Below are 25,059 nucleotides of genomic sequence, written 5' to 3' on the forward strand. Positions count from 1 at the left end.
ACACACACACACACACACACACACACACACACACACACACACACACAGCAGGACAAGTAAATAAGGTCTTTTTGTTTTCACGGTTAATAGTAATGCTGCTGCTGCTGCGGTTCCCCCTCAAGAATGTTCGACTTCTCAGACTGGAGCACAATGAAAGTGGGCTAAAAATAACAGGGGAGCAGAACCGCTGCACGCACCACCAAAGGGAATTCTCCAATGAGATTTTGATCAGCGGGTTGCACAGACGAGGTCGACTCGCACTGAACCCACAGAGCGGTTTGTCCTCCAACGACAGACAGACACATGATCAGCACACGTGCACTGCAACAACTATCATTCAACATCCATCTTTAACATGTAGTGTTTGGTTTTGTGCTTACTATTCAGGTTTGGATGTTAAAGAAGAGTGGGAGTAAAGAGTTCAGTATGTCTGTGAGATTATCACATGGGCACAGACGTTTGGTGGAATTAACTCCGCAACACCTCTGAGGTCCGGATGCATTAAGACAGCATGCAAAAACATGCTCGGTTCAGCATGTTTCGTTTAGCTGACAATACGAGATAATAATATAATCTGCCAATTATGTTTATTTCAGTGTTATCAGCCACAATTGAAGATAACCAGATTATGTCCTGCTAATATTGTTACAATAAGAAATGTACACATCGTTATTAAGCAGATTGTTGTTGTTTTTTTCATAAATTCAACTCTTTATTGACAAACAATTATATAGCAAGAATGTAAAATATCCATGTAGTGTAAAACACCTTTCAGTCATTTTAAGGTAAATATTAAGGGCTTTGAACAACATCTATGACCACAACAAGTAAAGTCAGAGATTTCATCTGCTAGAATGTTTCTAAGGCCTGAGGCGCCGGTGTTCTCGTCACTCTTCATCCTGTAATGAAGTCTCGCCCGAGGCTGAAGCAACCGCCATCTGTGAAGCTTTTACAGGTGCTGACAAAGCAGACAGTGAACTCCGCTACGCGCTGCAAGAAAACAGCCACATGATGGGGTTTTAATTGTGTGTGTGTGTGTGGGGGGGGGGTTCCTTTTCTGATGCGAGGGTTCCTGGGACAGAGGATGTCGTATGCTGTACAGATTGTAAAGCCCTGTGAGGGAAATTGGTGATTTTGGGCGATGAAAATGAATTTGAATTTTTTTTTTTAAATAATAAAATGTTAATTTTAGGCTTTTTTCATTCTGCCACCTGTTTAGTTTTGCTCTTCTTTCTCTTCTTACTGCTCTCTTTCACCGATGATGCTGACTATTTATTGTACCTGCTCTGCTGTAATAACAACAGCCAGTGGTGTAATGGTAAAAACATGTATTTGAACTTCGTGTCCTCGATGTGAACTCGAAAACTTACGAGTCATCTATTATGGAAAAATGGCTACTGAAAAAGTAGCAAAACTACTTGCAGAGTGGCAGAACAACTTGTTCCTTACATAGAGTAAAGAAAGTGCAGAATAAGCAGTAATCAGAACTGAAAACACCTCATGTTACCTTGAATGTATCGAAGCTGTGAAAAGTCAGCTGGATGCAGCAGACAAGCCCTCGTGGGTGCTGAACTTTGAACCCAACTTGTTGCTGTATAAATAAAGGAGCCCGTGTGTTACATATTTTGAAGCATTCACACAGTCTACTGAATACGCATGTTGTGCTTTCTTCCCTCTTACAAGAGAATAAACGTAAAAAGACAACTTTGAATCTTCTGAAGACTTCATTATTGACTTGTGAACAAAAACTCTTCTCCCGATTAACATGGAAATCTTCCACAACAGTGGCCACGCATGCATCGAAAATGTTCTGAAGTCATTGAAAAGGTCGGAAATAAATGCATCTGCCACAACACAGAATGTATTTTAAGTTTAGTAAAATGATGGGGGTCATTTTAGCCAAAACAGGGGGCACAAGCAGGGTGCAGATAAAAACAAATCGACTTGGTTGTTCCAAGCCGAGGATGTTTAGCAGATCTCTCTCCCGCTCAGCTGATGCCGACGCGTTGTGGCGAGCCGAGGCCGCCGGAGCAGCCGGAGACGAAGCTGAGAGCAAAGTTTTCGGGTCTGCGGCGCGAGCGAGCTCAGCTGCGAACGCCCTCTCCCCTCCTGACAAAACGGCCTCCCCCCCCACCCCAGCTGGCCGCTCTGTGACTCACCGTGGCCTCCAACAAGCCGTACTGTACCGAGATACACGTGGCGTTTACAGTCTGGCTGCCAGCACATCAGTCAAACCCCCAACGGCAAAGTGCAGCCTTGTTGCCAACGTGAGTTTTAAGAGGACTCTCCATTACCGAGGATACGACTACGATAAAAGGCCATCCGTTTTATAGTGCAGTAAACTTTTCATTTCCAAATGTCTGAGCATCTCACACTAAAGGAATCAAAAGCCACACTGGGAACAGTTGACCTTTTAAACGGACCACAAAGAGAAGGCTTATGTAGGTGAATTTGCAAGACATTTAAAGTTCTTTGAGTGGCTTTTGTAATGTTACTGTGGCTCTGAACTACAGACTATTCATAAAGAGTAGACAAAGTCCTCGTTAGGTTTGCGGACTACGGTTTAGAAGCCTTGAGTTCAGCATTTTGGTGGTCGCCCTCTGCTTTCATGCAACCAGTGAACAGGAAGTGAGCATATCTGGACTGAGGAGGAGTGACGTAGAGACGCCGTATACGTCTCTGGTAGAGACGCCGTATACGTCTCTGGTAGAGACCTGTCAATCACCGTGTAGCCCCGCCCTAAAGCATCCCCTGCTTTATGGTCTGTTTGACTCTAAATGGACCATAATGTACTAAATGAACATCATGCTGTATTGAAGAAGACTTGAAACTAGAGATTGAGACCATAAACTCATGTTTACAATGTTCTCTGAACCAGCAGACCTCTAGTGTTTTCTTTCAAGTTACAGATGATTAGAGAACTGAATCTGAAGTTTGTCACATGATCAGCAGAAGCTAACTGGCAAAGACGTCACGGCACTGATGTGACAATATTAGTTCCAGTCAAGCTCGAATTGCATGTTCAACCCACGTTATTCACATGTCACTGAGCACATGAGTGAATAAACAAATCACACGACAACTCTCTGCAGGTCTTCGTAACTCGCTGCATGTGTGCACGCGTGTTTACATACATGTGTGTGTGTGTGTACATTAAAAAGGGGGGGGGAAGGGTGAGGGATCCTTGTCAAAGGGCAAACACGCCCGCTCAGTGGCGCTGAGGACGACTCCCAGGGCAGGAAGCTGACACTGTGCATCAGTCAGGGCACAGAGGACAACACCGCCACCCACATCTCCCGTGATTCCTGACAGCGTCCCAACCTCCTCAAACACAACCTGACAGATGAGACGCTGCCGCATCGCAAGAGAAATAAGACTCGACTCGCTCTTTTTACATCCAGCCGCAGCTTGGGATGAAATACAGAACTACGATTTGCAGCGAGCAGAAATGTTCTGAGACTTCTCAGTGGGAGAAAAAGAACCGAAGAGGAAGGAAGGAGGAGGAAGGAGGAGAACAACTAGTGAAACAAAAGAGAAGATGAAGAAGACTATGAAAGGGAAGGGGACAAGGAGGAGAGTGAAGATAGCAGAAGGGAAGAAAAAGAAAAAGGATACAGAACACAGCTGTGCTATATGTTAGCATGTTCACAAGGACAATGCTAACATGCTGATGTTTAACAGGTGTAGTGTTCACCATCTTAGTTTCGCGTGTTAGCGTGCTAATATTTGCTGGTCAGCAGTTAACACAAAGTACAGCGGAGGCTGATGGGAATTCTGCAGGTAAAGTTTTGGGGCAGATTCATATTTTTGACACAGTGATGAAGATGAAGAGTCAGAGGATTACCAAAGTTTCTCCAAATCATCTTGAAGGGAACATGAATTTCTGCACCAAATTTCACAGCAATCCATCCGCTTAGTTGTTGAGATATTTCAGTAAAACACAAACATGTTGGGAGGAAGATGAAGAATGTGTAAATATGTTCAATCAGAATTACATTGCTGGGGCGTCTGGCCTTGTACTCATTTGGTTTCCACTCTGAAAATGTTGTCACACGTCATCCCCCGTCTCTCCTCTAACTCTTTACTGTCCTGAATAATGAAACATCATCTTCTCCGGTGGCTCGGTACACTGAGCTGCACATCATGCTCTCTGAACATCAGTCTTTTCCAAAGACATCTGGGCGAACATCATTCTCTACACGTCGCTCTCCTTTTTAAATTATACTGTGAATTATCCAATAATGAAAACTGACGTGCACCAACAATAAAATGTTAACAGAGAGAGAGTTTGTTGTTAAATCAAAGCAGGGAAACACTCACCTTTGGTGGTTTCGTCTTCAATAGGCTGCTTGAAGAGAGTGATGTCCTTAAAGGTGCAGAGGAACAGAACCACCTTGTCGTTCTCGTTCCTGATGGGAGCCACTTGCATGTAGAACCACACTGGACTTCCTGCGGAGAAATCAGAGAAATCTTAGATGTGTGTCCAATAAAGACACAAAATGGCAAAACTAGAGCCAGTGTTTGGTTTGTCCGTTCTGGGCTACTGTAGAAACACGGCGTATATTTGGAAAACAATCGTAAGAACATACATTTCCATACATAGACTATTTTTCATTGGAGAAGCGAATGATTGGAGAAGAAAGAACATTTTAAGAATTTACATTTTTGTATATAAGATTTTATGATACAAAACATTTGACATTGTTATTTGAAAGTAACCCAAACTGTATCTTTTTTTTTAGAAATATTTGGAACAAGCAGGCGGTAAACAAAACATTTTCTGAAACTTTCCTGAAGCAATCCGACCATGACCTGCAATCAGTTTGAATTATTCTGCCAATAGAAGCTCCTCCATGTCCTGTGCATTGATTAACAAAAGAATCCATTGTCAGCAGAATCAGAATCTAGCATTTTTGAGTCTATTTTATTTGTCACTTTCCTTGCATGAGCACACTGCAAACTCAGACTCTGCTGAGGGTTACGGTGCCATTTTGGAATTGGGACACTGCTTCAGGATTCATTCATCAAGAATCCTGTTTAATTAACTGTGAGGTGACCTTTTGAGAACATAATGAACAATGAGTCGTTGAGTTCTGTCCTTACTGCACAACGATGTCACCTGATGAAGCCACTAATCTTCATAAAGAACAACCTGATCCTCTCAGGGCATGAACACGACTGTTGATCGTTTCTTAACCCGCCGTTTAAAAACAGCCAGAATGTTCAGGTCATCTCTTTGAGGGAACTCGCCGTTCTTTCTGCACACAAGAACCTCGAACCCGCTGAGGTTTTCTGTGACTTTATTACCTCCTCACACACACTTTCAAGAGAGCCCAAGTTCTGTGGATACAAGTCTCATTTATATTTCCAGCCTCGTTCTCCTGATTTGTCAGCAAATTTGAGAAGTTTAAATATCGATGTTTTCAATTTCTTTCTTTGCCGTTCCTCCCTCCTCCGCCTCGCATTTTGCACTCGTAGGCGATCACTCTTGGGAGACGGGAACATTTAGGACTATTTGTTGTCGGCCCACTTCGTCCATCGTGCTCCTCCACGACGCTGCTGATCCGAGACTCACTGCTGCTCCTCCACACCGGACAGGAGAATCTATTCCTCTACCCGATCGGCCCGTTGAAGTTACACTTCACCTGACATCATTTGCATTAGGATTTATTAAATCATTTTCCCATAAAAAGGTTTTATCTGACCTCAATCCATCCATTATCTGACATGTAATATCAGCAGTGGTTTAAATCACTTAAACACATAAATAATAAATATAGTTTGAACAAGGTGCTCAAAGTCCTCTCCAGAGGAAGAAAGGAAAATAAATAAGGAGGCAAAATCTGAACATAAAAACACAAAAAAATGTAAATTAACTTGAGATGCAACGTCATAAATGAACTTGCTTACTTACTTATAGATACCGAGTCTAGATACAAGAGAGACGTTAATACAAGTGTCGTTTAGAAACTGCAAATACAAACGTTTTTTGAACGATATTTGGCTAAATATGTCTCTTCTCAGCACATTCTCGTTCCCAACCTGTCGCATACGGACTCTAATAAAATGTTGCTGTGAGTGATGTGTGAACAAACTCCTCTGTGTTAACCTTCAGCATATAGAGAGGAATGGAGGTGTAAGGTTTGGTGGATGTAAGAGCTGCTGAAGTGGAGATTTATGGATCAGAGTCTGAGAACAAACTCATTTTGGTAAATAGGGTAAAAAATGAATTAATAGATATCACCGTGAAACTTCACCAGTTGATTACTGACATTAAAATTATTCTTTTTTATATTACAAGTTTTCTGAAATGTTCTGGCTATATATATATATATAAATAAGCATTATCTAATGGTAACTTTTGGAGAAATCTACAGACGTAAACAGACAAAGTAGTTAAATAAACACATGAATGTGTATTAGGATGTTTTCTTTCCACTAGTCTGAAAGAAGACGTGTTATGGAAGACGAATAGCACAACATCTTGCTGCAGGTCTCGCCTTAAAATAACTTTTGGACAAGTTGGCTTGAATTGTCATGCTCCTAAAAATGTAGTTTATAATCTTACAAGTGAATCTTTTGTAAAGTAAAATGCGTTAACAAGTGTCAAGTAAACGAAGCAAGTGAGCACTCACTGTTCTTTCTGTACAGCAGGATCTCAAAGCAGTTGGACTCATAGTTGTCGAACGTCTGTCGGACTTTGTCGATGCTCTTCTTGTCCGTCAGCTCTCCGTACATAAAGCTAGAACGAGGAAACAGAGACGGTCAATACGGAGCTGAACCTCCCCCGTGTTACAGTACATCACATGTGTTTGGAACGCCATCGTCGATCTGTTATCTTACCATAAAGGGGTTTTATAGAGTGAATTGATGCAGCAGCTCACAGGGAGGGATTATTGACTGGTTTCTGATTGGTGCAGACTGCGCTTCTTCCTTAAAGGGCTGACGACATTTTAATCTGAGCTAATATGTGTAGTCGGAGTGATTACTTTCTTTTCCAACAGCCGCAGTGTCTTCAAGCACCAACACACACACACACACACACACACACCAAAAGATACGGTATGTTTCCTCCTTGTAGACAAACACAAAGGGTTTTTAATCACCAGAGAGCATCTGTAAAAGCCTGAACTGGTGTCATCATTAGATATTCTTCCTGCTAATGCAACCGTGCGTTTGTAGCTCGAGGACACGGCTTCCCATCCAGTGCAGTCGCATCTGATCTCCAAGTGCAAATATAGAAAAAGTTCCTCCCACGTCAAGGGTTCCACGTAATGCAGATACAAAATGCATTTCATTATTCCACTTGTATTGGTCTTTAAGTGGAGACACTAAATGTGAATAGAGTAAAAAATGAACCGTTATCACCAAGAATCTTCCCCGATAAGTCACCTTTATTTTAGAACGTTTGAAAATAGAATTAGGAATTGTCTTAATTGAATATGTGCTCATTTGCATTTATGTATGTAACAGAAATTTAAAAAATAAATGTTCTCAATGTTTTAAGTAATAAAATATGGTGTGAATCAGACTATGAACGATATATGAACAAACTGCTCCGAGTTGCAGCTATGCAGTAGTTTCTGTCTTTATGCCAAATCAGACAATACTGTCAACAGACATTTAAACAAATCCATGTTCGTTATGTTTTTATTAATAAATGTAGTATAAATGAGCCTGTGAGTGACGTGTGAACAAACCCCTCTGTGTGAACCTTCAGCACACAGAGAGGAATGAAAGTAAAGTTTGGTGAATGTAAGAGCTGCTGAAGTGGAGATTTATCATCAGAGTCTGAGAACAAACTCATTGAGAGGAAACGTCCTTTAAAGAGACGTTTAGTTACATGACAGACATTTAGAGACTCTACAGGTGAACACATGAACTCATGATATCACCATGAAACTTCGCCACTTACACTGAGATAAATGAGGCATTATCTAATGGCAACTTTTGGTGAATTTAGGAGAAATCTACAGATAATTAATAATAATAATTTAATAATTAAATAAGTAACTAATGTGAACATGGGTAATTTAGAATTAAATAAAGGAGATTTTTCATTGTGCTTTAATTGTGGAGTTTGTTTAGTCAACCAGAAAAGACAGAGCAGCACAGATGCTTTATCCAATAAAGAGACTTTAACGCTGCTGATTTAGATTTATTTACAGCAGAGGGAGGAAACGAGGAGCTTAAACATCCTTCAGCTACGACGCTCACGGGTTGAGGAAAGCTCGTGAGGGAGCCCCCTTATAAAACTAGAAGGATAACGTCGTCCTGCTTCAACTTGCACTTAAAGTTTTATTCCACATTTCAATTTAAAAACAGAAATTTCAATAAAATCCGGGGATTTTGGGACACTAAGCAAGCAAGAGGGGCTCATCTTTAATGAAAACCTGCTCCCGCATGCAGCCTCTAAACAGGACCAGCGGTCCCTCATCAGAAGGGATCTGTGAGTTGTGAGTTGTTGCAACAAAGATAGATTTTTCCTTCATAACTTCTCACATTGTTTTGAGGCCCAAAGAGTAAAAACAACCGATTGACAAAGATTTAAGGAAAACGTGAGTAGCAGTCACTGTGAAGACGCATGCACGTATACAACATGGCCACAGTCCAGCAGAGACATTAAGGGAGCGACATGAGGACCCTTACCCCCAAATTGTGGAGTTTCCTTTTGCACTACAGTACCTGTGACCCTCTGTAACCCTCGTGTCATTATGTGAGGCCCACTGTTTTGTTGTGTTATTCACAATAACACAACATTGTAGAACTTTTAAAATATTTGTAATCGTTTTTATTGTTGTTTGTCGGCCATTTCTATCTTCTAAAGCAATTTGTAACATTTGTTTTGAAAGGGCTATAAATAAAGTTTACTATCTTATTATGTTGTAATGTAAACAAGCTTCAAGTCTTCAGTCACTTTGGCAGCAGCCGGTGCAACACAGTCTCACGGCAGTTTGTAATAGTCATGAAATGGAATTTGTTTTGTGTACAGGGACACGAATTGTCCGTTTCTTTGTGTCCTTCGGAACGTCATTATTCAGGACGACATCACGATAAAGACTAAAGTTAGGTTGAGGCAACAAAACCACAAACAGTTTGGTGTCACTGTCCACCTCTAATAAGAATCCTCATTGACCTGTTATTGGCAATATCTTTGTCCTGAGTGAAATGAAAAACAACAACACACACGACCAATAGATTGCACTATTCCACTAACTACTATTTATGACACTGGGCCGGTTCTCTTCCGTCCCCTCGATGTCTCGGTGTCCTCAGCCCCGGAGCAGCAGGGGGTCAGACGGATAAATCTCAGTGCCCTGTTCTCACTTATAGCTCGGAACCTTTTTAAGCCACCGGCTATAGTCAAGCCCCCCCCCCCCCCCATCAGATCTGAGAGGCGCCAGAGGAGACGAGACGTCCTTTGGAGTCAAATTTTAAAAACGTCCTGACTGACAAGCGAGCAGGACGCCGTCCTCGAGCAGACTGAGCTCTTCTGGCAGCACAAAATTGGATTCATTTCCGACTCTCGCGGAGCAGTGAGCCATCTCTCCCTCTCTCTTTTACAGCAAGTGCCAGATGCCTTTTTTTCCCCTCTGGTACAGTGCGACTCTGCTGAGCGCCACACTTTCCCTGCATGATATAATAGTAGCAGTAAACGAAGTTAGCATCATGTAAACAGCTCTCCAGAGCAGCGCCAAGCGGTTTAAAATGATCACTATGGAGGGACAGAAGCAGGAAGGTACAAAAGATTGTTACTTTGTGATCTTTTCTATCTCTTTCCACACACACACACACACACACACACACACTAAATAATAGATGGAACTGAATAAAATAGACATATTGAGTGATTTCTGCAGGATAAATGGAGCACTTTAAAAAAAAGGACCTGGTTACTCTGGTGTGGTTTTAAGTCCTAGCTGCAGGAAATAAATGTTTATTAGTTCTGCTTTAAATGAAGCATTTAAACCATTAAAAAAAGCATAAACCCAGGGGTTAAATACAACATATGCTTACTTTACATTCAGTGCGTGGATGCACATGAAAATGATTGCATATTTAGTTACGCTGTGAGTGCAATTATAATAAAGAAACAAGACTGAAGAGTCATTATCACTCCATTACCTCACAGTAACTAATTAAGCTTTGACCCGACATTAAACATTAGTAATTGTGCACATTTACGATGCTGAAATGTTCAGTAATGAATACAAAATATGACCAGAAAAGGGTTTTACCTGCACGTGCTGCTCTTCTGCATGACCTCAGCCCTGTGGAAGCCAGACAGCTTGCAGAATCCGTCATTGCTGTAAACTACAGGCCACTCCACGATCTGGGCGTTTCCCAGGAGGAAGCTGGTTTCTGATGGACGGACAGGACAGAGAGAGGATGTATCAAATATGAAACACGGATAAAAGGCTGCAAAGCTTCTCAACCTCTGGAGGAAGACTGTATTAATAAAATGGTGTAGGCAGAGGAATTCAAACCCTTACTAACGTAAAAGTATGTGAGTAATATCAGCAAAATGTAGCTAAAGTATTGAAGTATAATTTGTTTTTTTTGTAGCCAGTGAACATGAAGTGACCGTATCTGGATTGAGGAGGAGTGACCTGTCAATCACAAGCTAGCCCCGCCCTAATGCACGTTCAATGTATTCACAACAATTCTTAGTATATCTTACAAAAAAGTTAATCCTCATTTTTTGTGCATTTTCCTACGGAAGTCCAGGAACCATAGTCTGTATTTAAGAAGTGGACGTATAGTCATCGTGACTTCACCCATTGGTTTGTGGGCTTCGAAATAATATGATGCCTCAAGTTTGCCATCTTGGAATATGGCTGTCGCCATGTTTTGCAACCAATGAACAGGAAGTGACCATATCTGGACTGAGGAGGAGTGACGTAGAGACGCCGTATACATCTCTGGTAGCGACCTGTCAATCACTGTGTAGCCCCGCCCTAAAGCATCCCCTGCTTTATGGTCTGTGTGACTCTAAATGGACCATAATGTACTAAATGAACATCATGCTGTATTGAAGAAGACTTGAAACTAGAGATTGAGACCATGAACTCATGTTTACAATGTTTACTGAGGTAATAAATCAAGAGAGAAGTAGAGTCATTTTCTCATAGACTTCTATACAACCATTAAACTGCCTCTCTTCGTACTATGGGACAAAAACGTGAGCTGCCGTGGCCGAGTCGCTCTTTTCGCGGCCTGTCAGGTTCAAAGTGCTGGTTAGCATCATAGCTAGGCTAACATTAGCATTTAGCAGCATTATGTTGCTGCAGGTATAAGTCAGGTGTTTCATTACCTGCAGCTACAAACTCAACACTTACCTACAAAAGGAAAAGCTAGCAAAACATTTTTGGCTAACAAACAGCTGAAACCTTTGCCCACAAGTTTTCAGTGTTATACTACAATATTATTGGTGAAAGGCCTCCGCTTGCTACTCAAAGAAAATCACCTCTACCAACACATGATGGAGACATAAAATTACGATATTTTAGCATAAAAAGCTACGTGGCCACACAAGGCCGTTAGCTAACACGCTAATCAACACTGTTCAACGAAAAGGCAAAAACAAAAAAGCCACCTTTTTAACACCACCAGGTCCATCTTTACTTACTTAAATCCACCTGTCACCTCTCTTCTGAGACACAGCCACTCCACCTGCAGAGAGTCAGCCATGTTTGTTACAACCTGCTAAAAGCCCCGCCTTCTTATACATGAAGCCCCGCCCCCGCTTCTTCAATATTTGATATTCAGACTCGTATTTGCACATATTATCTTGACTTCTTTGTCGATATTTTGTACGTAGTGGGGTAAAACATTTCACTGCACAATGTAGAGAGATGTTGAGTAGGCCTATGTGACAAACAATAACTTTCTTTCAAACAAGATCCAGGCTGAAATAGAAAGTGTACTCTAAAATTAGATATTTTATACAATAAGAGACAGCCAGAAAAACTCTCCATTCGCTGCGTTTTAAAGACACTCGAACATTCACGAGTTGACAGTCTGCTGCTGTCTAATTAAAACTGACTGAAGTTTCAGACGCTGTCCTTGAAATCGCCAACAACAAAAACACCCCAAAAAAACCAGACATGGAAACATGGTGAGAATTTCCAAAAGCTTGGTTTCTAAAAATATTTTCTTATATTTTTTCTTTCCATTAAAGTTCAAGTCTTTTTTTTATAGCAAACTGGACCCAGCAGCTTCTTTGAAAGGTCAAAAAACTATCTCCTAAAAAAGGTAAATGCAAATTGTAATTAATAAGCTAAAACTGCAGCTAACGTCTCTCAACACCGGCCAAAGCTGCAGGTAACTTTGGCAGGAAATCATTCAACATAAACTCCTCTTCCAAAAAAATAAATAATAGTTGGCTGGTGAATCAGTGAATTTTGAGATGAAAAGATGGGATGCAACAGCTCTTCAAATGCCCCAAAAACCTCACAAGCGTGCAGTGTTTCCCCACAGTGCACTATGTGTTTACAAGAGGGAGGAAACAAACCTGTGAAACAGCATTTAAACTCTAAATAACAGACTGCAGCATATCGGATTCAGAATAAAACAATAAATCGGTTCTGTGGCTTTCAAACTCCTTCCAACAACCACATAAATACAGGGAACAAGTTAGACGGTATTTCAGAGCAAGTTTATTCTAAGAGGCTGGTAAACTAATCTTCCCCTGAGAACTGTACAGGTTTATTTTTTCAGACTGAATTTCACCTGGATGTTATGTCCCATCCACGAGTTTCTTTCTTTTGTGCCGCAAGAAAACTTTTTTCACTGCAGTTTACAGGAAGTGAAGTCCTCTTTTTTTGAACGAGGACAAATCTTAAAGTGCTTCCACGGATGAGGACTGGAGCTAGAGAACGGCTTCAGTTCGCCGTCAGAAAGGTCTGTCTGACATCAAGGTAAATGTAGCGTTCACTTAAACTGATATGATTATTTTAGGTGTCTAAAATACGGCCACAGCAGTACATTACTATTCTCCTGTCTGTTTCTCCAAACTCCATCTAATGTAGTAATACACTGACTGTGAAGAAGTACTTCATACAACCACACTTCTAAACATCCAAACTATCCTTTTTACAATACAGTCTTTTCCTCCGGCGTCACTCAAAAGACAAACTCTGCTCCTCTAAGAACAGAGAAGTTGTTTACACAAATCAAACTCTTCTGTTTTACATAAACATTCTGTTCAAATAAAACTTGTTTTTTATTTGTTGTGAATGAATCAGGCTGCAGTGCATTGTGGGTAAGCCATGAGCAGGTCACACCTTTTAACGCAGAACAGTCCAGAACAATATCACCCTCATCTGTCCTCCGCCTCTCTTTCCAAACATTCAGCACAAAAAAAAGGAACTTTAGTGACTTAAAGTCATCATCTGCAGCCTCACGTGTGACCTTTTGGTTTGAAAGAGCTGAGTAAGACTTAACAGAATCATCTTGACCTTTGCTGCTCTGCTCTTTCATCACAACCAATTACTTAGCTGAACCGAGGTTCGACCAGTCGGGCTGCCCTGAAGTCCTTCAGCAACAGAAGTGTACAAAGTCTCCGAAACATCAAACTCTCTGCCGAAGAAACCCTCTGATGACATCATTCAGCATTCTCATCAACGGCTCTCATTCAATCGTCGGGATATTCGGTGGGAGGCGACATGAGACCTTTTTAATTTCAGATCCAATAATTCACACTTCAAATGAAAAGAGACCGAAGTGAAACAACGAGTGCATTCATGCAGACAATGTGCTGCTGCCTGCAGAAACCTCCAAACTGTCAACCAACACACTTCAACTACCTGCAGTAAATATTGACCCGACCACGTCATGAATAGATCAAAATACCAAGTTGTTACAGAAAATCACTGAGGAAAGTTTTTTTGCTGGTTTCTTTGTATTTATTCATCATGTGGTTTACCGTCTAATTGACATTTGCATTAATTACATGAAGATGAAGTAATGAAACGGACAGCTATGCTTTTTAAAAGCTGTTTTAAATGCTTTTCAAGTTAAATTACTCCACTGTGTTTAAATCGTAATACAGTAGAGTATGATGAATAGTGGTTAAAATCATAATTAGGCTAAAGAGTGCAGCAGGGATGATGTATTTTTGTAGCTAACAGGAAGTTAGCATCACGCTGGTTTCCTCCACAAACAGCCAATGCGATTCTTCCATTTGATTTTGGATTATTACATAAATAATCTACACAAATGAACTCCACTTTTATGATTTTTGAAGTGTAAAGTAAGGAAGTAAAGTAAAGAAACTCCACCACGGTCACATGACTTCATGTTAGTCTATAAAGGAACTCCACCACGGTCACATGACTTCATGTTGGTCTATAAAGGAACTCCACCACGGTCACATGACTTCATGTTAGTCTATAAAGGAACTCCACCACGGTCACGTGACTTCACGTCTCCTCCACTAAGCTAAAGGAGGATAGTGTTCTAGTGAGGAGGCTTAGTCGTCTCATTTACACTCTTTTTGAGACATGTAGCAGCTTCTAAATTCACCAGAGGAGAATTTAAGTAAACGTTCAAATCTCTTCAGCTTGTGTTAAACACAGATCTGATTTCAGACATCTAAACACAAACACATTCAGAAAACACTTTAACTTTCAGACCAGGAAGTCCAAATATGCCGACTCATTTCTGAGTGTTAAGACTTACAGCTCATTCTATTGCACCCTCACGGGTCCATCTGCCTGCAACAGTGAAATTATGTAAAGTTGTACTTGCTGCCAAAACAATATGCTAAAGTATATTGAAATGAAAAGAAGTAATTGCTGAGCTTCTTTAGAATTTATAAATGTTAACATTGTTTTTTGGGAAGTATCATATTCATACCAACTAAAAAACTAACTTAAGAGTATTTATTGCCACTTTTAATATATCTATATTTGGAAACTGTCTCATATAAGCTAAAGTATAAGTTTCGTTTTTTCACTCATTCTCCTTCTGCAGCTTCGATATAATTTAGATTTTTTCAATAAAGTAACCAGCAATATTAGTTTCAGCGCTGTTCAGCAGCAGGTAAACAAGAAGTTCCGCCCTGTAAATATCATCCAAATGGTCCATGTTACAGTTATAGTCTCCAAGATTCTCCAAACATAAAGGCTGCTGGTCTGATCTGAAACAGCCTGAAAGTCCAACAACAGTCTCTTCACATCATTCCATCTAACTGCTTGTGTGGCCTATCAAGCAGAAAATAAATAAACAGACAGCAACTACGACCGTTGGCGCTCCAATTAGCGATGAAACTCCCCCAAGAGATCCGACACAACAGTCTCTCCTTCAGGAAGGCACAAACAAGAGAAACGCTGCAGCCCTCCTCATCCAGCCCGCTTTCACTGCGCCTGATTCTCCGCTGACTTTTCTGGGAAAGTAAAGGAATCCATTTAATCAGAGGTGGTGCCAAATCCGACGCACTTTACAGGCAGAAAAGACATGAGCCCTGATAAAAAACAAAACCGCAGCGGAGTAAAGCTGAACACATTGAGATGATGAATAACTGAGCAAATATCTATTATTCACCCCAGCAGGTCGCTAACTTAACCCACTTTGTACCCATAAAACGCAGTATTAGTTACATAATGACGGAGCTCACATTTTGGTAGTTTATTCATCTCAAACTCTCTAAAATAATAATAGTATTTGGAAGATGGGGACTCCAACAATGATCAGATGGTTTCCAGTTGTATTGGCTGAGCAGCTTTCAGTGTTTAATGAGCAAATATATACTTTAAATCTTCAGTTAAATGTGGTGTTTGTGCAGCAGCGCCGCTGTTTTGGTCTAATGATGATTTGTGGACATAATTTAATCTCGTAAAACCGAGCAGAATATTGGAGTTAGTGGATAACACGGTGCGTAAACTGGGACTCCCGGTGAGCATCTTGCCGATATGAACAAAAAAATGATTTTCCTGAAAACTGAAAAACACGTTGCTCCCAGTGGAAATATTCCCCTTCACATGAAACTTAGATAACGTTACTTAAAATGGTAAGAGCGACGGTAAACTCCACTGCAGAATAAATGCAGCTGTAAAGTGAGATTATGCGGGTTTTGTCCTCCACCAAACCTCCGTGGTTGTATTGGTATAATAATAAAAAACACACTGTATTCCAGCAGTGTCCCGGTCCTGGTGAAACAAAACCCCAAAACAAGCCTCGCTCCGGCCGCGCGCGGACTCACCACTTGATCGGCGGACGATGTTCTCCAGAAAAGTGTTCTGCGGTGCCACAAGCCCTCTCTTTCCCCCGGGCATCCTGCTGCGGGCGGGCGGAGCTGGTGTCGGTCTGTGGCGGTGTGTCTGCTGCTCGGAGGTCGGTACTGACGCTGGCTCTCAGTCGGACCGGTGGAGAAGCTCATTGTAACCGTGCGCTCTGGCTGCTCGGGGCGCACTGAAGCCACGGCGGCGGCGCTGCATCCCGCTGCCCGACCGGAGCGCCAGGACGCATGCGTGCCTATGACTGCTGCGCGCTCGGTCCTCAAAATATTGATGGCCAGAAATAATAACACACCACTTTTATTTGAGATATTGTTTCAATCTGTATCTTGAAATAAAGCTTAATATATATCGCATTCATTATTAAGATAGTCCTCATTGCCAGTGTTTCAGTTCCTTTTTAAGTTTCATGAAATCTTAAAGTAAAAAGGAAACGTTCGGTTTATATTTTGTACAACCTTGTCATTGCAAGTGCCTTCATCATGTCAAGTGTTAATTGTAAAGAGAAATGTTATATTTTACCAGTTATAAAAATATATAATACCCATGATTTTAGTTATATCAGTTTTTTGTTGTTGTTGTTGTCTCCCATTATGAAGGGTTAACTAATGACTGCATTAGTGGTTAACAGATCGTTTACTGATGCATTAAAAAGGATCAACTTCTCAGTTGCCAGGTTGTGAAAAAAATAAAATAAATGACCGGTGTATTTTTTTACCACTAGTAGAATATGACACACCATTGTAAAAAGAAAGTGAATATGTGAAAATATATAGTTCATTATTGTATTTTAGCTCTGTCAGCATGTTTGTCGTAGTTTGTACCGTTAGCGCTGTTAGCACTGTTAGCTTTTTACAGACATGTGCTGGAACTTTCAACATTGGAATAGTTCTTGTCATCACTGTGCCAGAAGACAAACAACCTACAACAAAGCCTCCAGTCTTTATGCTAAGCTAGGCTATCTTTACATCTAACTCTTTGAAAGCAAATAAACTTATATCCCAGAATGTCGAACTATTCCTTTAAGAAATACACCGTCATACTTCAGAGAAATCAAATCAAACACCCGTGAAGTGGTTAATAACAGTAGCAGTGTAGTGACAACAGGAGTCCCTCAGGAATGCTCATTAGCTTGTATGAAGGGTTAACGGGGCCCCGAGGAGCCGAAGGCCCCGAAGGCCCCAACCGGAGAGGCAACGGCAGCTCCGTGCAGGACGCCACGTCTGTCTGTTCCGCCTGACGCCACAACCTTTTTATTTACTGAACGTATCATGACTCAAAGCTTTCACTGAGGCTCAGAGCATCTACAATATTGACTATGGAGGCTGCACTTATTCGTAGCTTTAAATAGTCTCTTATGCATTTAAGTTGCATTGGCTTTTTTATAACGGCCTGTAATGACCGGAGCCCATTAAAGCACATTACAGGCCTGATTGAGGGAGTCAGGTTTCTATAAAAAGTGTTACTTAAGCAGATCATAAACATCAAACTAGAACTGAAAAACACTGGCCTGTGACCTTTTCGGCTTCTGTAAATGAAGCTATATGTCTAATTCTGCAGGCTTTTCTTATCCAGCATTCGTACCTACGAAAACAAATGCGCTGTAATTCGTAGGTATCCCACGAAATCAATTCTTATGTAATCACGAACATGGACTGCAAAAACCCACAAAGGATCAGCAGGAGATGGTCAAACTAAAAACCTTGTTTCCAGGAGACCGTTGTTCAATCCCCGTGTGAAACAAGAACTCCACATTGACTCAGTTGTGACCTCAGTTTTGTACTTAAGTAGCACCACTTCCGAATTTATTTTAACCCAAACTACAATCTTTACCTAAATCTAAAAAGTAGTTTCCTGTGAAGACAGAAGTTTATTTTGAAAAGACTTTACGCATGTAATGAGTGGAAATTGACACGTGTTCCTGGCAGACGGCAACCACCAGGGGGCGACTCCTCTGGTTGTATAGAAGTCTATGAGAAAATGACTCTACTTCTCTCTTGATTTATTACCTCAGTAAACATTGTAAACATGAGTTTATGGTCTCAATCTCTAGTTTCAAGTCTTCTTCAATACAGCATGATGTTCATTTAGTACATTATGGTCCATTTAGAGTCGAACAGGTCGGTGATTGACAGGTCTCTACCAGAGACATATACCACGTCTCTAAGTCACTCCTAAGTCCAGATATGATCACTTAAAAAAAAAAAAAAAAAAAAAAAAAACATGGCGACGGCTTTAATCCAAGATGGCAAACTTGAGGAATCGTATTATTTCGCAGTCCACAAACCAATGGGTGAAGTCACGATGACTATACGTCCACTTCTTAAATACAGACTATGGTTGCTGGACTTCCGTAGAAACGCACGAAAAATGAGGATTAACTTTTTTGTAAGTTATACTAAGAATCGTTGTGAATACGTTGAATAACTTTGCTGCTGTACTTATGCCTCGATGACTTTATTTTAAGGGTCGATGGAGCAGCTTCAATGTGATCCTCGCACGGATCATTACAAGCTTCATCCAGAAAAACAAGCATTTCAAAAGTTTGCTTGTCATTTTGGGTTCATGCAGCTGTCGTAAACCAGCTGATGTGTGGCTTGATTGAGTGAATGCAGCTGTATGCCAATGGACATATCGGCAGGTGAGCAATGTATTAAGATGGACTTGGAGAGAATGAGAACTTATCCTTGAAAATTAAGCAATAAAAGCTATTTTTCAGCTTTTATGTTCCGTTGATGCTCTCGTGACCTTTCATTCATTGAGCAACCTTGAGGGTTTTCCTGACCCCTAAAGAGTCCAAAACACTGAAAATACTATGAGACCAGATGAGACATAAACATGATTATATGAAACCTACAGCAGTTGGTTGTTGCAGCTGACACTGATGTTGGACTGTGTCTCAAAGTCTTATTTACAAATCTCTCATCTACGTTTCTGCACCTGTTAACACCCGCTGACTCCCATCTGATGCTGTCAACTCTGCTTGCATCATTGTGTGCGCGCGTGTGTGTTGTCAGTGAACGTGCATGGTTGAAAACGCTCCTGCGAGACGCCTTTAATTTGCCCACTGGCATCATGGGATACCAAACACATGTGACGGTGCAGGTCGGACAGCTGCGGTCTCTTACTCGCTTTTTCACCAAATGTACGGTGGCTCACCGATGGCAAAAAACTGCTGTTGGAGAGGACTCAATAAAGGAGTTGGTTTTAAATTGATTAAAGGAAGGAGGACCTGAATGACAAATTATTCTCAAACCAACATCTATTTTTTGAGAATAAAACACCAACATTTACACCGTGTTCGTATATTTGACAATATGACGGTATTTTCCACATCATTTCAGCAGATTGCTGATAATGATATATGTGCAGATTTTTTTCCACCTAATTAAAAAAAAACATGTCTCCTGTAGAATAATCCGGGCGGGTCTCGTCCAGCATTCGCAGCAATAACTACAAAAAGTAACGCACAGTTGTTCTGCAATATCCCACAAAAGTTGTATGTTATCCACGAAATAATGAACGAGGAAGTATAACGACTCCAGGAGACCGCTGTTCCTTCCTCATGTGAAACGAGGATCACAGGATGCCAAAGTCTTTGTATACAAAATTATTATTTTATATTCATTTAATATTTATGGCACTGACAAACTTCCGTACACTGAGTTTGGATTGATGCCTGAGAAAGAAAACGATGAGTCAGCGTTTGTATTTTCTGCACCACTGATCTGATCCGGCTCATTCAGAACACACACTCACAATAACAGAACCTTTGTGTTTTTTTTGATTAAGTGTCAATCTTTTCTACAAGGTGTTCGTTGTAGCGTCTCTGCTCTTCTGTCATTCACAATAATCATAATTTCTTATTTTAGTCGTTTTGCTTCTGAGAGACCCAACTATAGATCTGAACGGGTTAAAACAGAATGCGTTTGTAAAGTAAAGAAACTCCACGGAGAAGACAGTAAATTATCTTGCGCTGGTAATTTTGGTGATTGAGGAATTTAATCTCGTTTTGTTGGACTCTTTGTAAGTCTTTCTGGACAAAACATATTAAAAAGCCTCGTGTTTATGATCCCATGAGCAAAGTGCTTTTTGCATCTCGCCACGAAACTGCTGCGCGTGTCGAACCCGGCCGCGCTGGACAGAGAGGAGAGTCTCCACTGGGATTTGATGACTGTAATCATTCCAATTACGGCGCACCACTAACCCTCAATTACGCCCAATCAGCATTCAGCGGGCGGGCGGACATTGTTTGCCAGCGCTCACGACCACCAAGCCTTTCGGAGCAGCCAGCCGGCGAGCACCGACAGATGTGTTCGTGGATGCAACGACGCCAAAAGAGACGCGTGATCATCACCTCATCGACGGAGCAGAAAGTCTTCACGAGCACAGAAACCGTTAGAAGAGAGAAGTTCAGCTCCTGCAGCTCTGAATCCGAGCAGTTATTTCTAGCACTGCTGCTCATCGAGTGAAAACGGTGGAGATCAAAGGCGACGTAGACGCCTCATATGGGGAGGGAAAGTGGGAAGAGAGGTATCGAACACACACACACACACACACACACACACACACACACAGGAAATCAGTGTTCCGCCTGCACATCTGGAGGGAGACATACTGTAGCTGCATCCCTCCTTATTGATCTCAGAAGTACTTAGTGCAGTTTCCATCAGTGCTGCCCGTCTCTCACTGGCCCTAAAATAAGGGGGATGGGGGTCAAATATCAGAGCGCTGACCGTCGAAGTGTCCGCCAATGCCAAACCTCCAAATTAGGAGCCTTAATTGTGGTGGGCACACAAATTAAATGCATGTGACTAAGCAACAGCCAGAGCAGGTGATGTATACAATAATCAAAAAGACGACTATTGGTGGAAGGTCCAACAAACAGGTCTTTCAACCAGAAGACCGGTGTTTGCACCATGTTGTGGTTTTATTGCCCAAACCTCACCGTTGGTGGTTTAGTTGCCCAAACCAAACTACATAATTAGTTTAAGGCCAACCATGAAGCTTTTCCTTAACCTAACAAAGTCCTGCTCTGAGTATGTGAACAGCTCCACCGCTACAACAACGTACCAAGTTGTTCGCTGGGGGGGGGGAAACAATCCATTGAGCGATTACAGTTCCTCTCAAAATTTTGGCAAAATAAATTATTTCTAGGATAAGTGCCTAAATATCTCAATACCACTGCAAAAACCTAAACATCAGGAAGAGTAATTGAACAATAGAAGACACAGCGTAGTCGATATTGCTCTTCAGGGTTGAAAACTTCCAAACAAACAAACAAACGGGGACACTGAGTCACAGTCTGCAGCCTAAACCCGAACAGCCGTGAGGAGTCTCATGAACAGCCATGTGGCATCAGAAGCCTCTTCCGCGGCACTTTAATTGCAGACTACTTTTTGAACCACATATAAAATGTATTTTTTATGCACCAGGTTGACGGGCGTCTGGGATCAACCCGCCTGTGATCACTTTGTCTCGCTGTTGTTGCTAATTACAACCTTGATGCTCCTTCTGCAGTGTGCGGCGCTCTCTGAATCCCTTTCCCTCCGTCTGAATGTGGCAGCTTGAATGGGTTTATTTTGGAGCCGTGATTCTGAAGCTTTTAGTAAATCATCGCCCTCTTAATCTTGGGTACACAGTGGCATAAGGACACAGGATGCAGTTAAATAACCACCTCAGGAGCAGGAAATAGAAGCCTGGTTTGATGAAATAGAGCCATATTTGCTGGTTTTTGGTGATAGTTGCACCATAATTGGTCTCGTACAGTTGGTGTCACCTGGGCCAAGGTGAGCCGAGCCGCCATAGAACAAGAAGCTCAAAGCAACAACGAAAGAGGAACGAAGAAATAAAACAAAGACGTTTGGATGAATCCTATGATTTTTCTTTACTTTTATATTGCAACCATCAGACTAACTGGAACAGGACAAGTTATGTTCTGTCTGTATTCATGGTCCCCACAGGAAGAACAGTAAAGACCAACTGTCCCATATCCTCAGAACTAAAGCCTTGATTTCTATCATGTGTGCTGTATATTCATGGTCCCTGGAGGATGAATCCTCATTATTTAGTGACATTTCCTCCACTGCCACCATAAGGACACAATTTATTCTCGTCCAACTGGTTCAGTACATTGTATCTAGAAAGAGGACAGGATATCTATGAAAAAAAAAATATTCGATTCCCAAGAGGATGAATCTTCAGGACTTTTTGACGAGATTACAATTTATGAAATGACATGTTATAAAAAGAGAGCATTAAATTACAAAAAATAAGATGAGAAAACATCACGTAAAAGCAAAAACAGGCACAAAAAGTCAACCATGGTTTATCTCCAGCAGACAGAAAAACTCAGACAATTAAACAAAACAAACAACGTGAAAAAACCCTCTTTTTCGCGTTCGAGTTCATCCGTCCGTGAACAAGCTGGTGGATTTATGGGTCAAGAGGTTTTGTGTTCTTCCAAAAAGCGGGGAGAAAAATGGGACTATTCCAGGAGGATGAAATCAGGCTTTTAAAAGCACTTTTTCTTCTTTGTTTTACACGATCAGTCTGTTTTCACAGCACGATGCATTGAGTCGTGTTAAATATTCAGCTGTGCTGCCTTGAAACAGGCAAAATGGATGTTTAGAGTCCTCTGTGGATTTCCAGCATCTTCTGGCCTCCAAGTTTCCTTCCTAATGAACAAGCTGAGCTCCAACAGCGTCCGCTACGTTTATTGGGATTAATTAACTCCACAGCAGTAATAAATAAATCATTCCAATTTTTAAGAGAATCTGAAGATGCAGACCGCACTGAAAAAAGCTGATTGTGTAATGATTCTGGCAAGAAGAGAGGAGGAATCAAGGGGAGAGGAAAGGAAGAGCAGAAGGAAAGAAGATGAGGAGAGAAGGAAAATAGGAAGAGGGAACGAGCATTAGAGGAAACATTGAGATAAGGAAACAAGGACAGGAAAGGAAAGGAAAGAAGGAAACCTCAGAGATGAGAAAACGAGGGGAGGAGGAGAAAAGAAGAAAAAGCAAGAGAAGATGGAGAGGAGGAAACAAGGAGACAGAGAGGAAAGGAGAAGAGAAGGAAATGAGCAAAGAAGAGAGGAGATGAGGTAACAAGACATAGGAGGAATAAAGGAGACAAGGACGAAAAAAAGTTTTCCTGTCGTATATTAGTGATCAAAAGTTAAGGAACAGAAGATGCGCACGAATGATCGCAGACCAGATTGAAACCAGATTGTCCAAATTAAATTAAATTAAATGAACGGAGCTAACAGCGGCCCAGTTCGCCAAAGTCCAGTCTAAGAATACTTTTGCCATGTCAGCATAAATCACAAGCTGCTGCAGCTACGAAGAAGAAGCTTCACACCCAAAACAACAAACTGATAACTTAATATATAAGAAAAAGACTGAACAGCAGAAAGTGACTGAAACAAAACTGAAGATAAAAATCAATAAAGCAGAGACAAAATAAAACCATGATTTCTCTGTTTAATGTTTCTGGTTCATAAATGTGTGAGACTTATTGTCTCTTTACGTGTGTTCACCTCCTCTCACAATAATAATAATAATATCACACTGATGAAATCTGAATCATCCTCGAGAGTCTAGACCAGGAAGAAACCTGCGAGTCTGAGTCACACAGAGTAAAGAAGTCTTTATTTATTTATGCATTTAATAAGAGATTCTGTCTCAGAACATCATGCCTTTATTAAAAAGACATCTTTAGACTGTTTATAGTCCTTCAGTGGAGTTTAAGCATATTTATTCAAGTACAGGACTTTACAAGGGGCATTTTGGGCTTTTTAATTTTAAATAATTTGGTCTGTATTAATGCATTTTCTTTTACATTTTGGAAGTTGAACCTCAGCTCCAATAATAAACTGTGGAGCTATAACACGCAGAGCTTTAAGGACAAACCACATGCATTTTATTGCCTTTACTGAATACAATCATGCATTTTATTGCCTTTACTGAATACAATCATGCATTTTATTGCCTTTACTGAATACAATCATGCATTTTATTGCATCAGACTTTAAATCGAGAGCTTCAAACTTGGTTGTTTTTACTATTTTTCAACCGGAAGGAGAGTTGTTCCTCGTGTCTGCCCTGTGGGATGATTACATGCTGTTCCCCTGGTGTCCACTAGGGGCATCACTGCTGTATTGTAGAGCACTGCACTGTTGGATTCAATGCAGTGCAATCAATGCAAGGAAATGTCGCAGACAGCGAGAAAGTATACAGAATATCTAAGAATTTAGTGTTTTCATAAAAAACAAACAAACATGTGAACACATTTAAAAAGGGTTCATATTTGGTCGTTATGATCAAGAACGCTGTTAAAATATTTGTGAAGATTTTGTGGAAATTAAAAACATTCATGTTTTTAATGCCGACATTTTTGTCCTCTAATGACAGAGTAACATTTTTAAAAGGATGCCAATGAGTCAAGTACACTTGTAAGGTACTTGTACTTCATGTGGTTATTTTCCTTCATTCTGGAGGAAAGTATTGTACATTTTACTCCATTACATTTGTTTCTCTAACTCAGTATCAGGTATAACTTGATGCTGGTACTTATGTACTTTTACTTGCAGAGTATTTCTTCATTGTAGTATTACCCTTTAAGTACATCGGAATATTTAATTCTAGAACATCCTCTGATAAAAATAAATCAGCTCAATTAAATAAGATTAATATAAAATGGAAACCAGACAACAGCAACAGGATAGTTTAACAAGGTGACATCTGCTCTCACACACACACACACACACATATAGCTGTGTGTGTGTGTGTGTGTGTGTGTGTGTGTGTGTGTGTGTGTGTGT

The 25,059-nt window shown here is 40.9% G+C and overlaps 1 protein-coding gene across 3 annotated transcripts in view; it reads right to left on the reverse strand.

Annotated features, from left to right (window-relative positions):
* Positions 1 to 25,059, reverse strand: part of LOC116397589 (potassium voltage-gated channel subfamily H member 5-like) — a 36,644-nt gene that overhangs the window by 9,111 nt on the left and 2,474 nt on the right. Inside the window, exons 1-4 of one of the 3 annotated variants that reach the window (XM_031873141.1) lie at positions 16,205 to 16,398; positions 10,239 to 10,362; positions 6,636 to 6,742; positions 4,321 to 4,449 (exon numbers count right to left, since the gene is read on the reverse strand). In XM_031873141.1, coding sequence (XP_031729001.1) covers positions 4,321 to 4,449; positions 6,636 to 6,742; positions 10,239 to 10,362; positions 16,205 to 16,277 — 433 coding nt within the window. In that variant the 5' untranslated portion in view covers positions 16,278 to 16,398. Of the gene's footprint in view, positions 1 to 4,320; positions 4,450 to 6,635; positions 6,743 to 10,238; positions 10,363 to 11,629; positions 11,687 to 16,204; positions 16,399 to 25,059 lie in introns of those variants that run through there. The other 2 variants (XM_031873142.1, XM_031873143.1) reach the window with 2 other exon arrangements.

Source organism: Anarrhichthys ocellatus, unplaced genomic scaffold, assembly GCF_004355925.1.
Source record: "Anarrhichthys ocellatus isolate YVR2014 unplaced genomic scaffold, GSC_Weel_1.0 scaffold69, whole genome shotgun sequence".
Taxonomy (NCBI): Eukaryota; Metazoa; Chordata; class Actinopteri; order Perciformes; family Anarhichadidae; genus Anarrhichthys; species Anarrhichthys ocellatus.